Source organism: Sarcophilus harrisii, chromosome 4, assembly GCF_902635505.1.
Source record: "Sarcophilus harrisii chromosome 4, mSarHar1.11, whole genome shotgun sequence".
In the NCBI taxonomy this organism is placed as follows: domain Eukaryota; kingdom Metazoa; phylum Chordata; class Mammalia; order Dasyuromorphia; family Dasyuridae; genus Sarcophilus; species Sarcophilus harrisii.
This window is the reverse complement of record NC_045429.1, coordinates 257,193,165-257,207,710: the sequence shown is the minus strand read 5'-3', so window position 1 is coordinate 257,207,710 and position 14,546 is coordinate 257,193,165. Positions and strand designations below refer to the sequence as shown.

Below are 14,546 nucleotides of genomic sequence, written 5' to 3'. Positions count from 1 at the left end.
AGAACATCCTTGAAAGTAGGAATTGTACTGTGTTTGTATTTCCAGCCTCTAACGCAGTGCCCAGCAGGCGATTAATAAATGTTGGTTTATTGATTGCCGGACAGCCTAGGTCCTGATAACAAGCCATCTTGCCTAAATAAATGATACATCTACAAACTTTTTGCCTGCTGCAAGGACTGCCAGACGGCCTGCCTGACCCCGATACAGAGACTCATTGCCCGTTTGTATGTTGGGCTCATGGGCTGCCTTGCCGGACTTATATCCTTTACTCGGCCGAATCCTGGATACACATCGCAGCCTTCCTGAGTCCCGAATGCAATGCCTCCCTCTTGGCCGGGTCCGCAGACTCCCGGGCTTCCTTAGTGGCGGACACAATGCACGCCTGTATGTTGGCCGCGACAACTCCCCGCCTGCCTGGGTACTGGTGGCACTGGCTGCCAGCGTGCGGGGCACAGTGCTTTGCAGAACTGAGGGCGCACTGCCGCCCCATCTGCCCGAGTAGGGCACGCAAAGCGCCTTAGTCTGCCTGAGCGGCCTCCGCACCCCCGTACCTGCCCGAGCCTTGCTCTGCCCCGGCTCCCCGCCCGCAGGAGCGCAGGGCGCACCGACGCGCTCTGCCTGCCTGCCACGGACGCACTGCCGGACGTCCGCCGGCCCTGGTTGGCTCTTCCCGCCCGCACCTGTTTCTGCGGCTGCCCCTAAAAGCCCGACCGCCGCCGTCGCCTCGCGAGCCGGAGGGCGGGGGGAACTGTGCGGCCGCCCGCACTGGGCATGCTCAGAGAGCCGGGCGCAGTTTTCGGTGGCTGTGTAGGCAGCTCGGGAGCGGAGCCGTGACCGCGAGCTGGCCCGACTGACAGACGCCGCACCTCCCAGGCTAGGCCCCGCCGCTCCTCGACGGGCCGTGAGTGTCCCCTCAGCCGGGCCCCGCCGCTCCCCCGTCCGCCCGCCCGCGCCGCCCCCGGCCCGCCCCAGCTCGGCCGGCCGCGCTCTGGCGCCCTGCTCCGGGAACATGGCTGCCGTCCGCCGGGCCCGCAGTCATTGCCGCTGCCTGGTGCGTTTCTCCGACCGAGAACTCTGCTAAGCCAGGCGGGCCGGAGGAGGAAGACGAGACCGAGCCGACACCGCGCCCCTGGCAGGGAGAGGGGCCGGGCCCGCCCGACGCGGGGAGCCAGCCCCCCGCCGACACCGCGGCAGCCGCCGCAGCCGCCGCAGCCAGCATGGTAATGGGGCCCGGGCGCAGCGGGGGGTCGTGCGGGGTGGGGGCGAGGGAGGCGGCGCGGCGGTGGGGGTTCGGAGGGTCCTCTCCCCTTCCTTTCCCCTCCCTCGCCCCGGGAGTAGTGGGAGGGGCGGGCTGTGGGGGGGCGCAGCTCCCCCACCCCCCGGGGTCTCGCGCGTCGTAGGAGCTTATTAGTGCATGTTGACATATTGAGAGTGAAAAAAGTGGGCTGGCTCCCTCCCATTCACTTCTGGTCTGGCAGTCAACTGACAAATTGGAAAGAAACAACCATTTATTAAGCGCTTACTGTGTTCCGAACACTTTACTACTTCTTTGATCCTCGAAAACAGCTCTTCGAGATAGGTGCTGCTATCGTCCCCATTTTCTAGTTGAGGAAACCGAGGCAGGCCAGTTTAACAAATTTGTCCAAGGTCAGGCAGGTAACTAGTAAGGATACAAAGCTAGATTTGCAACGGGACTTGAATTCTTGTCAGCTCTCCAGCCTCGCGACCTGTGGATTCCCATCACTCCCTTCTTTTCCCCCTCTCCAGGCAATAACGAGTGAAATCCATCCTGAAATTCCTGAGGCTGCGATGTGTTAAGGAGCATTCAGCCTCCCTCCCCGGTGTACCCCCAAATAGCAAATCCGGAATTCTGTAATGAAAGTGAGCGCATGGGAAATTTTTAGAAGGAAACTTTGGATATCAGAGCATATGTTACTCTGTATTCTCTTGAATACTTGATTAAATATTTAGTTCCTTCTCTAGCAATTAGGTATACTTTGTTACTTTTTTTAGAATGGGGAATTTCAGGGAACCATAAGCTCCCTGTGGACAGGGTTAGATGCCCTGGGAACAGAAGCAGTCGTGGATGTGAACTTTGAGTAGCCCTTACATGTTGAAGTCTGTGGGAAAACTTCTTTCTTGGGTAAGAAAGAATCCAAGCTAGTAGCATAGAATGTGACCTTCCAGAGGACCATTTTGTAGCTAGGCTTCAAGAGCTTGAAAGCTAGGAATTGTGTGGTACTGGACATGGAATATCCCATCTATTCAGTCAGCTTTCATAAAATTCAGATCTGAAAGGAAGCCTGGAGATCTAGACCAGATCTCCATTTCTGACCATTTCTAAGTCATGTTTTCCTTTGGTAGTGTTTTCAGAATCATATGTTCATGTGCATAAAACAAAATGCATAGAATTACAAAGGAAACTAAATATTTTGAAATAGCTTTGAAGTATTTTTTAAAAAGCAAGTTCTTGCCTAGCTATGTGACCCTGGGCAAGTCACTTAACCCCAATTGCCTCAGCAAAAAAAAAAAAAAAAAAAAAGTTCTTGAATCCTAATCTAGATCAGTCCCTTCATTTTGTAGGTGAAGAAACTGAGGGGCCAGGGATATGAAAAATATCTCTTTGATACCAAATTGCCAATATACGTAGCTAAATTTGTTTTAAAATTATAGTTTTAGCAACCAAGGCTAAAACTATAATTTTAAAACAAATTTAGCAAAACTGTGTTTTGATTGCTGATTAATAACTCCTGCCAACTTTGACTCTCTTTATTTTTTTTTTTTAATAGTGCAAGGAAAAATATTCTGACCTGCTGCAAATGAATAAGAAGCTCCATTACTATGCTATAAATGTAAATTATTTCTGGATTTCCCCCCCCCCCCATGTTATTTTAAAATACTTAAATTAGTTTGGGAATAGTGAGAAAAGTATTAGATTGCAAAGTTTTCAAAGCAGAATACCTCCCTCAAATCTTATCTTTTAGGGAAGGATGTTGAAAGAATATATGTAACTCAATAGAAACATAAAATGAAAGTTCAGTACAGAACTGTTACAAAATAACCGTCACATATCTTTGGGTTCTTTGAATTAACCATTCTCTTATTGCTCCTAGTATTTGTACTTCATTTGAAGGTGATATTGGGGGAAGATGTTAGAGGAAATGGAAGAATGGGGGAGGGTAGAAGGCTATTTAGAATTTCCACCAGACTTGAATATGGTGCAGAATATATTTAGGTGCAACTTAAAATGTTCTCTCTGAATTTTTCCAAAGGAAACTATAGACCTCCTTGATCTTAATTTGAATGTCTAAGTGAAGTTGGGTACCAATGTTTGATGAAAATTTACTAGCTTCTTTCTTTCTCCTTATTCCACACCTATTCTTTCTTTGAAAATTGAAAAAAAAAATTAAACTTGCTTCTAAATTTGGGGTAAGATTTCTAGGATCAAAGCAAATTTGGTGATAACTGATTTTTTTTTTTTTTTTTTTTTACAATTTATTATTGAGTGAACATTGTTCCTTTCCTCATGACTACTTTTCTGAAAACTTCTGAAAGTCTTGCCTCAAGACTTAAATGTTTGTTTACTCTGTTAGTGAAAAGCTGGTCCCTGAAGATAAGAGAGAAAGCAAGAGGTCCTCTGTAAATATTTATTTGTGAAGTAGTACTTTCAGGTTGAGAATTCTGCACTTTATTAAAAAAAAATAGTAAAAATATGTGATTGATGCAAAGAATTTTTTTTGCACTTTCTAAGCCTTCTAAAAAAACTCAAATCCAACCAAAATGTACCAAAATTACTGTCTTGAAAAATTACATTATGCTTTAATTGTATATGAGGAAAATAAAAGGCAATTTCCTGTTGCCACAATTTTTATGTGACTGACAGCATTCGTTGTTGAGCAAATTCCTTTTCCATTTCTCTAGTAACTAACAGTTTAACTTGTGGAACGTCTCATAAAAGCTGTTTTATTGGCAGTTGGGGAAGAAAAGTCTGGAAGATACATCCTTATTTGATGTGGGAAAAACCAAACCACACCTTTTGGGGCTCTCTAGTATTCACTAAAGCAACACACTATCATTAACTGTTCTTTTTAGAATTATTTCTAATAGTGGTAATTTGTTTGTATCGCACATTAAAGAAATTTAATATGGGAAAACTTAAATTGAAAAATAAAGTAAATGGTAGTTAATATTAACAAATTGTCTCTTTACAAAGTAATTTGCCTATAACTCCACAAAAGAAATAATTTGCCCAAAAACATTTGGGGAAAAAAAAAACCATTTGGTATAAATTAAAATCACATATTTTTAGGGATATGCCTGCATGGAAAATAAGCTGTCTGTGTAATAATTCATTTATATAGTGATTTAAAGTTTTATAGGGTGTTTTATTACAACAATTTCATATACCAGGAAATTCAAATATTCTCATTGTTCAGTTGTAGAAACTTAAAGCTTAGAGAGATTATGACATATCCATGGGCAAATACCTTAAAATTTAAGAGCCAGAATATGAACACAAGTATATTTATTTACAACTCCATCAATTTTTCAGGTATGCCACACTACCAAATAATTGAATGAAATACCTAATTTGCTGACTCTCAGACCAAAGTTTTAAAAAAAATGAACTTGATCAATCTGGAATTTAACCTTTTAGAAAAAATCTTCTGAGAAGAAAAGTGATACATACTATTTTCTAAATCAAGTTTCTCAGAGTAACTCATGAAGAATTGACTAGAGGTCAGGAACTATTTCATTTTCATGAAACACTGCTAGTGATTTAAAGAAAATTATTTTTATGACTTACTGTATCCTAGACATTAACTCTTTGAATCCTATTTCTGTTTTAGCTGAACTTAAAACTTTGTGTTCTGGTTACTTGCTATTTTAATTTGAACAATACACTATAAAATACTCCCTGCTAGGTATGAGTTAATGAGCCAAATAAAACAAACCAGCTAAAGACATTGCTTCATCTTATTTGTTTTTTGATTTGATCCCATTTGATCCAGAAACCAAGGGCATTTCTTTTTTTTTTTCTCTCCCTCACTCCCTCTCTTCCCCCCTCCCTTTTTATTCCAAGACATGGCTATTCTGTTTAGGGAAAGGAAAAGCGATGTATTTAGAATTAAAGTTATGTACAAACAGAAGCTTGGCTAAGATAGGAAAAGTTCATAGTTCATAATGTCTGTAATGAAGGAACAGATTTCCCATTTTTTTGTGGTCTTTGGGTGGAGATCAATTTCTTCTTTTTTAATCTAAATCCTTTGGAAAGTACAAAAACTGAAAAGGGAATTAAAGTTACAAGACCAGTGTATAGTTAAATACAATGTAATGTTCACTTTTAATAGAAGTCTCTAGGTAGGAAATAATTTGGCCACTAGAAAGCCTCAGATGGGATGTCATGGGAGAAAGGTGAAATTCAGAAAAATACTTGTTAAAATGGTTAAAAGTATGGTGGTAAAGGAGGTGGAAACCATTTCTGAAAGTGAAATTATAGAATATTGGGGATGCATTAATTCTTAGGATCCTTATTCCTTATGAGCACAATTTAACATTCACAAATATTTATTAAGCACCTCCTCTGGGTTGGGTACTGTGATAGTACTATTAATACAAAGACACAAATCAAATTATCCTTTAGTCAAGGTCCTCAGAAGCTTTATATTCTATTGGGCTAAATAGCATATATGTTTTTGGGGACAAGGAGGACATGGACCTATGATTTAATTGAGATGGAATCTCAGATTAGGAAACTCCTTTCAATGCAGAAGACACCTTTTCTGCAATTTTTAGTCATAGAGGATTGCCTAGAGTTTGAGAAGTTGTGACTTCCCTGGTGTCACATTATAGAGGGGTCTAAAACCCATTTCTTGCTTTTGAGGTCCTGCTGGTTTGGAACAAAAATAAGTCCATGCAGAAGAAAGGTAAAATAATTGGGAGGCAGGGAAAAGAGGCAGCACCTAGTAAGATCAGGAAGATCTTCATGTAGAAGGTAGTAAATGAATGAACTTTGCAGGAGAATAAGAATTCAAATTATGTGATGTGTAGAATAGCAGTAAAACCAGTTTGACTGGAACAGAGAATGTGAAAGAGAGAAATGTATATAATTCTGGAAAGATAGTAACAATAATAATTAATCTTTATATAGCAGTTTAAGGTTTGCAAAGTTGTTTTATCAAATTTATTGCCCAGTTTGAAGGTAAGTTATAACTTATTTCTGAAGGGCTTTAAATGCTAGAGGAGCTTGAATAGAAAGACATGTGTTGACTATATGAGTATACTGGACCAGGATTGTTTTATGTGAAATTATTTTCAACAAGTCTGCCATAAACATAAACAAGCTCTTACTTGAAATGCCTATATTTTCCTCTCAGGCAGAAGCTGAAGAAGATGATTGTTGCTCTGAAACCAAAAGAGCTGAAGATGATGAAAACACAAGTCCTGAAGAAGCTAATCTGCAGGTATATCATTCATTCATTGATTTCATGCAGTAAAATTGAGTACTTACTGCCACAAGCTGGCACTTACAAGAATGATTAAGATACAGTACTTGCCAAAGAATTTATAATTGTATTACTGTGCTTTTTTATACTGCATACATAGTTCTTTTTTAATGTTTTTGGAAATAAAGAATCCCAGAATCTTACAGAAGAAACTTTGAGATGATCAATTCCAGCTTCTTGATTTTATAAGTGACCGGTTTGAAGCCTCCTTAAGTAGTATGAAATACAATTCTGAAAACCTGGTGCTGACATTTGCAGTGAGATTTCCTTTATTTTTTTTAATTGCAAATTTTAAAAATTGTATCATAGCTCCTAGAAAGAAGAGTCACTGTGATGTAATATATAAAAAACTTAAAACTAGAAAAAATTTTGATTGTCCCAAACAATTTTTACTAGTACTTCTGATGTTGACTGATGTATATATGAATATTAGAAGGCTTCTATTGAGTAGTCCTTATTCTTTAAGCTATTTTTATGAATGTAATTACAATTTTAGCATACCAATATAGAGTTTGAAATTTGTTCTGGTCACTTTTTTAAAAATCTAAAATTATATTGACGATGAATTTAAACATTTTTTCTTAGGCACAACTCCAGATGTTCCGAGCTCAGTGGATGTTTGAACTTGCTCCTGGTGTAGGTTCCAGTGGTTTAGAAACTCGAACATCTAGGGGATCAACAAGAGGCCCTTTAGTGAAGGCCACAGATACCAAAGGAAAGCAAGAGCAGGCAAAAGAAGAAAAGGTAGGGACCGGGCCTTCTCTGCTTCAAGATCTTGACTATTTAGCTTTTTTATGGGTAATCACTTATGTTTTCTCTGAATTTGGAAGATGTTCAACTAGACAAGCCTGGCTTCCTTTGGAGAGTTAATCAGTTTGTTCAGTAAGTCACTTTATCAATTTATAACTTCTTCCATGTCTGAATAACTTGATAGCTTATGTCTATCAGATTAGCAGACCTTCCCAAGGTGAACTGGAAAGTATCAACATTATATCCTTTGCCTTTCCATGAATGTAGATTGCACTACTTTCTATTGGCTTTTCATCTTCAGGTCTTATTTTTGGTATCAAATACATCTCTAAGATATCTCTTGGTCTTGACAATGTAGTGTACTCCAAAAGTCCTAGTACATTTTTAAAGCTTTAATAGTTTAAAGAATATCAGAAAGGCAGAAATAGTAAATGCATTCTTTTCAGATCACGATTCAATAAAAACTACATTGAACAAAAAGCTAGGGGTAAGTAGACCAAAAAGTAATTGGAAACTAATCTCATCCTAAAGAACGATTGGGTGAAGCAGCAAATCATAGGCACAATTAATAATTTCACCCAAGAAAATGACAACAATGAGACAACATACCAAAAGCTATGGGATACAGCCAAAGTGCTAATTAGGGGAAATTTTATATTTTTAGAGGCTTACTTGAATAAAATGGAGAAAGAGAAGATAAATGAATTGGGCTTGCAATTTAAAAAGCTAGAAAAAGACCAAATTAAAAACCCCCAATCAAATACTAAACTTGAAATTCTAAGATTAAAAGGAGAAATTGATAAAATTGAAAGTAAAAAAACTATTGAATTAATAAAACTGAGTTGATTTTATGAAAAAAACAATAAAATAGATAAACCTTTGGTAAATCTGATTAGAAAAAGGAAAGAGGAAAATCAAATTGTTAGTCTTAAAAATGAAAAGGGAGAACTTTCCACCAATGAAGAGGAAATTAGAGCAATAATTAGGAGTTACTTTGCTCAACTTTATGCCAATAAATTTGATAACCTAAGTGAAATGGATGACTACCTTCAAAAATACAGACTTCCCAGATTAACAGAGGAGGAAGTAAATTGCTTTAAATAGTCCCATTTTAGAAAAAGAAATAGAACAAGCTATTAATCAACTCCCTAAGAAAAAATCCCCAGGACCAGATGGATTTACATGTAGAAAATGAAGGATTCCTACCAAATTCCTTTTGTGACACAGACATGGTACTAATACCTAAACCAGTTAGGTTGAAAACAGAGAAAGAAAATTATAGACCAATCTCCCTAATGAATATTGATGCTAAAATCTTAAATAAAATATCAGCAAAAAGATTACAGAAAATCATCCCCAGGATAATATACACCATGACCAAGTAGGATTTATACCGGGAATGCAGGGTTAGTTCAATATTAGGAAAACTATTAGCATAATTGACTATATCAATAACCAAATTAACAAAAATCATATGATCATCTCAATAGATACAGAAAAAGCATTTGATAAAATCCAATATCCATTCCTATTAAAAACACTTGCGAGTATAGGAATAAATGGACTTTTCCTTAAAATAATCAGTAACATCTATTTAAAACCATCAGTAAGCATCATATGTAATGGGAATAAACTGGAACCATTCCCAGTAAGATCAGGAGTGAAACAAGGTTGCCCACTATCACCATTACTATTCAATATTGTGTTAGAAATGCTAGCTTCGGCAATAAGAGATTAAAGGAATTAGAGTAGGTAATGAGGAAACCAAATTATTACTCTTTGCAGATGATATGATGGTATACTTAGAGAACTCCAGAGATTCTACTTAAAAGCTATTAGAAATAATTCACACTTTTACCAAAGTTGCAGGATACAAAATAAACCCACATAAGTCATCAGCATTCTTATATATCACTAACAAAATCCAATAGAGTTACAAAGAGAAATTCCATTTAAAGTAACTGCTGATAGCATAAAATACTTGGGAATCTATCTGCCAAGGGAAAGTCAGGAACTATATGAGCAAAACTACAAAACACTTCTACCATAAAGTCAGATCTAACCAACTGGAAAACTATTAAGTGCTCTGGGATAGGTCAAGCAAATATAATAAAGATGACAATACTACCTAAACTAATCTATTTATTTAGTGCTATACCAATCAGACTCCCAAAAAACTATTTTAATGAACTAGAAAAAATAACAACAAAATTCATCTGGAAGACCAAAAGGTGACTCAAGGGAACAAAAAAAAAAAAAAAAATGAAGGTGGCCTAGCTGTACCAGATATAAAACTATATTATAAAGCAGCAGTCACCCAAACCATTTGGTATTGGCTAAGAAACAGACTAGTTGATCAGTGAAATAGGTTAGGTTCACAGGACAAAATAGTCAGTAATTTTAATAATCTAGTGTTTGACAAACCTAAAGACCCCAGCTTTTGGGATAAGAATTCACTGTTTGACAAAAACTGCTGGGAAAATTGGAAATTAGTATGGCAGAAACTGGGCATTGACCCACACTTAACACCCTACCAAGATAAGGTCAAAATGGGTTCATGATCTAGGCATAAAGAATGAGATTACAAATAAATTAGAAGAACATACCATAGTTTACCTCTCAGATCTGTGGAGGAGGAAGGAATTTGTGACCAAAGAAAAACTAGAGATCATTATTGATCACAAAATAGAAAATTTTGATTATATCAAATTGAAAAGCTTTTGTACAAACAAAACTAATGCAAACAAGATTAGACAGGAAGCAATAAACTGGGAAAACATTTTTACACTCAAAGGTTCTGATAAAGGCCTCATTTCCAAAATATATGGAGAATTGACTCTAATTTATAAGAAATCAAGCCATTCCCCAATTGATAAGAAGTCAAAGGATATGAACAATTTTCAGATGAAGAAATTGAAACTATTTCTAGCCATATGAAAAGATGATCCAAGTCATTATGAATCAGAGAAATGCAAATTAAGACAACTCTGAGATACCACTACACACCTGTCAGATTGGCAAGGATGACAGGAAAAGATAATGCTGAATGTTGGAAGGGATATGGGAAAACTGAGACACTGATCCATTGTTGGTGGAATTGTGAATACATCCATTCTGGAGAATGATTTAGAACTCTACTCAAAAAGTTATCAAACTGTGCATATCTTTTGATCCAGCAGTTTTACTACTGGGCTTATATCACAAAGAGATCTTAAAGAAGGGAAAGGGACCTGTAGGTGCAAGGATGTTTGTGGCATTCCTCTTTGTAGTGGTCAGAAACTGGAAACTGAGTGGATGCCCATCAATTGGAGAATGGCTGAATAAATTGTGGTATGTGAATGGTATGGAATATTATTGTTCTATAAGAAATGACCAATAGGATGATTTCAGAAAGGCCTGGAGAGATTTACATGAACTGATGCTGAGTGAAATGAGCAGGACCAGGAGATCATTATATACTTCAACAATAATACTATATGATGATCAATTCTGATAGACGTTGCTCTCTTCAACAATGAGATGAAACAAATCAGTTCTGTTTGTTCAATAATGAATAGAACCAGGTACACGCTGTGAAAGAACTCTGGGAAATGAGTGTGAACCATTATATAGCATTTCCAATCCCTCTATTTTTGTCTGCCTGCATTTTTGATTTCCTTCACAGGTTAAGTGTACATTATTTCAAAGTCCGATTCTTCTTGTACAGCAAAATAACTGTATGGATATGTATACATATATTGTATTTAACATACATTTTAACATAATTAACATGTATTAACATTTAACATGTATTTAACATATTTAACATGTAACATGTAACCTGCCATGTGGTGGAGGTGGTAGGGGGAAGGAGGGGAAAAATTGGAACATAAGATTTTGTAATTGTCAATGCTAAAAAATTACCCATGCATATATCTTGTAAAAAAAAAAAATAGTTTAAAGAATATTCTAAGACTTTTGAAATATATTACATTTCTTTCTTTTGAAGAAGCCAAAAGATAAAGTAGAGCAAGTTTTGGGTGATTTCTTTTCTTTTTTTGGTCTGTTATATTCCTGTGAAGGATCATTTTGAAAATCTTCAGCTAGAAATTGGTTCAGGTTCTTTCAAATGAAACAGCTAGGTATGGTGCAGTGGATAGAACACAAACTTTGGAGTCAGGAAACCATAAGTTCCAAGTAGTCTCATATATTTACTATATGACCTTGGTCAAATCATGTAAATTCTGCCTCAGTTTCCTCATCTGTTAGATGGAGTTACTAATAATAACTACCTATTTCACAGTTGTAAAGTTCAAATAGCTAAAGCATATGTAAAATGCTTGCAAACCATAAAACGATACAAATACTAGCTGTTATAAAAGAAGCAAACATCATTGTCTATTATAATTTTTTTTTCTCATTCTCTGAATTCTGACTTATATATTCAAATAAATTTCCCTTAGTATATAATTAGACTTTAAGTAATTTGTCAGTGCCATGTTGAGGGAAAATTTATATCTTTGGCTTTCTAGAATTTTTTTGAAGTTAAGTATTTATATGTTTTTTTAGGCTAGAGAACTATTCCTGAAAGCAGTAGAAGAAGAACAGAATGGAGCTCTCTATGAAGGTAAAATGCCCTGTTTAGAGTAATTGTGCATTTAATACAGTATTAGAACATTTTTCATTAGCCACTTTTTCTTTTTGGATGACTTTTGTCATAACAATAAATTTGATGAAATACAAAGGGTATAAGACTGGAAATCAGGAACACTTGTATTCAAGTCACATTTCAGACATATGTCTACATAGATTTTGTGACCACAGGCAAAGGAGTTAAATTCTTAGTGTCTTATAATGCTCTCTAGGACTCTTAAAAAAGTCCTTAAGTTACAGATAAATTGATAATCTGCTTTAAAAGAAGGAGTTTCTACATTGGAAGTCTGCTATAACAGTGATGCTTCAAGTCTAGACTTTCCTCTCATTTACTCATTATATTAAAAAAGCCACTTTTTTCTTGTATTTTTATTGATGTTGTGGATAAAAGTATTGATACAAGAACAAAGCAATACCAGAACTATAAAGTTTTGGAACTAGTGAGGGTTTAATGAAGGAAAAAAAGGACAAAGCTTATAAACGGCTCAGTTGGGATGTAGATTGGAATCTAGATGGGGCACCTCTTGATTGGATGGGATTTGTTGCTGGGGTGTTGAGGATAAGATCAGGAGTGTATATCAACTATTTATTATCTGTATGTTATCTGGAACAAAGAATAAAAAAGAAAGAGGGAAGAAAAACAGTTCATCAAACATAGCCAATAAACTAGTCCAGTCTAAAGAACAAATGTAATATTCCACATCATTATTTCCCATATTTGATCATTATAATTTTATGGTGTGTAGCTTTGATTTTGTGCTTTCTATTTACATTGTTACAGTTGTCATGTATATTTTCCTAGTTTTGCTTCTTTTTTCATTGGTTCTCTGTATTCTGCATATTCATTGTTTCTTATGGCATAATAGTCCACTGCATTCATTTAACTCAATTTGTTTAGTCATTTTCCAGTTGATGAACATGTACTTGGTTTCCAAAGTACTTTGGTACTTTGGATGTATATGGAGGCTCCCACCCCCCCCCCTTTTTTTTTTTTTGTTTATTTGGGTAGTTTTGTTTGTACCTTCCTTAGGTTATATATCTAGCAGTGAAATTTGTGAGTTAAGAGATTTGCTGATTTTAACTACTTTCTTTGTATAATTCCAAATTCATTCCAGAATGGTTGGATCAGTTCACAGCTTTTGCAGCAGTGTATTACTGAACTGGTTTTTTCATACCTCTTCCAACATTGATTATTCCCATTTTTTGTCATCTTTTCTAATTTGCTGGTAAAGTGAAATCTCAGGGTTGTTTTGATTTGTATTTCTCTTAGTATTGGTTACTTGGAACCCTCATTTATATTTATATGGTTGTCAATAGTTTGTAATTCTTTTAGAAATAATTTTTGTTTGTATATTTATCTTTTGAAAAGTGGAAAATCCCAGTGTCTTAATGTGGATTTTTAAACGTACCTTTATTTTAAATAGATTTTAAAACCAGGAAGAGAATACTGAAATCAATAAAATTTTGGGGGGCTGGAATGGTATATATTTGTGAGAGGTGGTGTAATGGAAAGAACAATAGAACTTTATTTGAATCCTGTAGATTTATAGTCTATGGGTTTTGTTTTTTTTTTTCAAAAGAATCTTTTTTAAATGTATAAAATAAGATCCCTATAATTACAAAAGAAAATAATCATTCAAATACTAAGAAAATTTTATGGACCCCAAATTAGGAGGTCTTGAGAGATTAAATGACCCAAGTAGGTGAGATAAAATTTAAACTGGAGACCCTTTAATTCCATACTAATGAGTGCCTTGTTAACAATATCATATTATCTTGTCTCTGATGTCTAATAGCTATATGACTATGCCAAGCTACATCATTTCTCAGTTCCCTTTTTTATATGAAATGGAAATAATAATAATAATAACAACAATTTCTATTACTTAATTCCTAGATTATGAGAAAAGTGCTTTGTAAAATATAAAGCTCAGAATTTTTGTTGTCATTATTGTGTTCCTTCACACAGGCTTTTCACTATGTCTATGCTTCTCTTTCTCTGATTCTCAGCATCCTTATTTTCCTTCAAGACTCAATGTGGGCGTCACCTTCCTTGTAAAGCCTTTTATGGTTTTGTCACTGTATCTCCAGCACTCTGTGCCTTGCACCTTCATAGTTACTTCGTAATAGGTGCTTCATAAATAGTTGTTGTTTAATGTAATCCTTATTAATAGTGTGAGAGACATCATGATATATGAGATATAGAATTGTTTTCAAGATAAGAGGACTTAGAATTTAAATTTCATCTCAAAACTTTACTGAGCATGTGATGAGCAAATTCCTTATGTTCTCAGGAACCAAGGAAGCTCTCTGAGACTGTAAATTACAGAAAAGGTATATATTTGCTTCAGTAAAGGAGATTTTGACCTGGGAGTTCTTCATACCATGGCCTTAGGTTATTTTTTTTTTTTGATTGGTTAATAAATGCTGAGTGAATTTAGATCCTAAAACTAGCTATTTGATAGTGGGGTAATGATATGCCATGGATGTACTTAATGAGAAAAAGAAGTGCAACCTCAGTGCATGATAGTGATTCACTATGTAGTCCATCATATCTGAAAGATAATAAATGCTTTTTGACTGACATAAACTGAAATTGTGACACTTATCAAACCCAATGATCATTTTTACAATAAATAATTGATTAAAAATTCCTAA

At 36.3% G+C, this 14,546-nt stretch overlaps 1 protein-coding gene across 2 annotated transcripts in view; it reads left to right on the top strand.

Annotated features, from left to right (window-relative positions):
* Positions 1 to 1,141: 1,141 nt before the first annotated feature.
* FBXO9 (F-box protein 9) overlaps positions 1,142 to 14,546 on the top strand; it is a 31,670-nt gene continuing 18,265 nt past the window's right edge. Inside the window, exons 1-4 of one of the 2 annotated variants that reach the window (XM_031964719.1) lie at positions 1,142 to 1,220; positions 6,378 to 6,464; positions 7,092 to 7,250; positions 11,805 to 11,862. In XM_031964719.1, coding sequence (XP_031820579.1) covers positions 1,218 to 1,220; positions 6,378 to 6,464; positions 7,092 to 7,250; positions 11,805 to 11,862 — 307 coding nt within the window. In that variant the 5' untranslated portion in view covers positions 1,142 to 1,217. Of the gene's footprint in view, positions 1,221 to 6,377; positions 6,465 to 7,091; positions 7,251 to 11,804; positions 11,863 to 14,546 lie in introns of those variants that run through there. The other variant, XR_004233677.1, reaches the window with a different exon arrangement.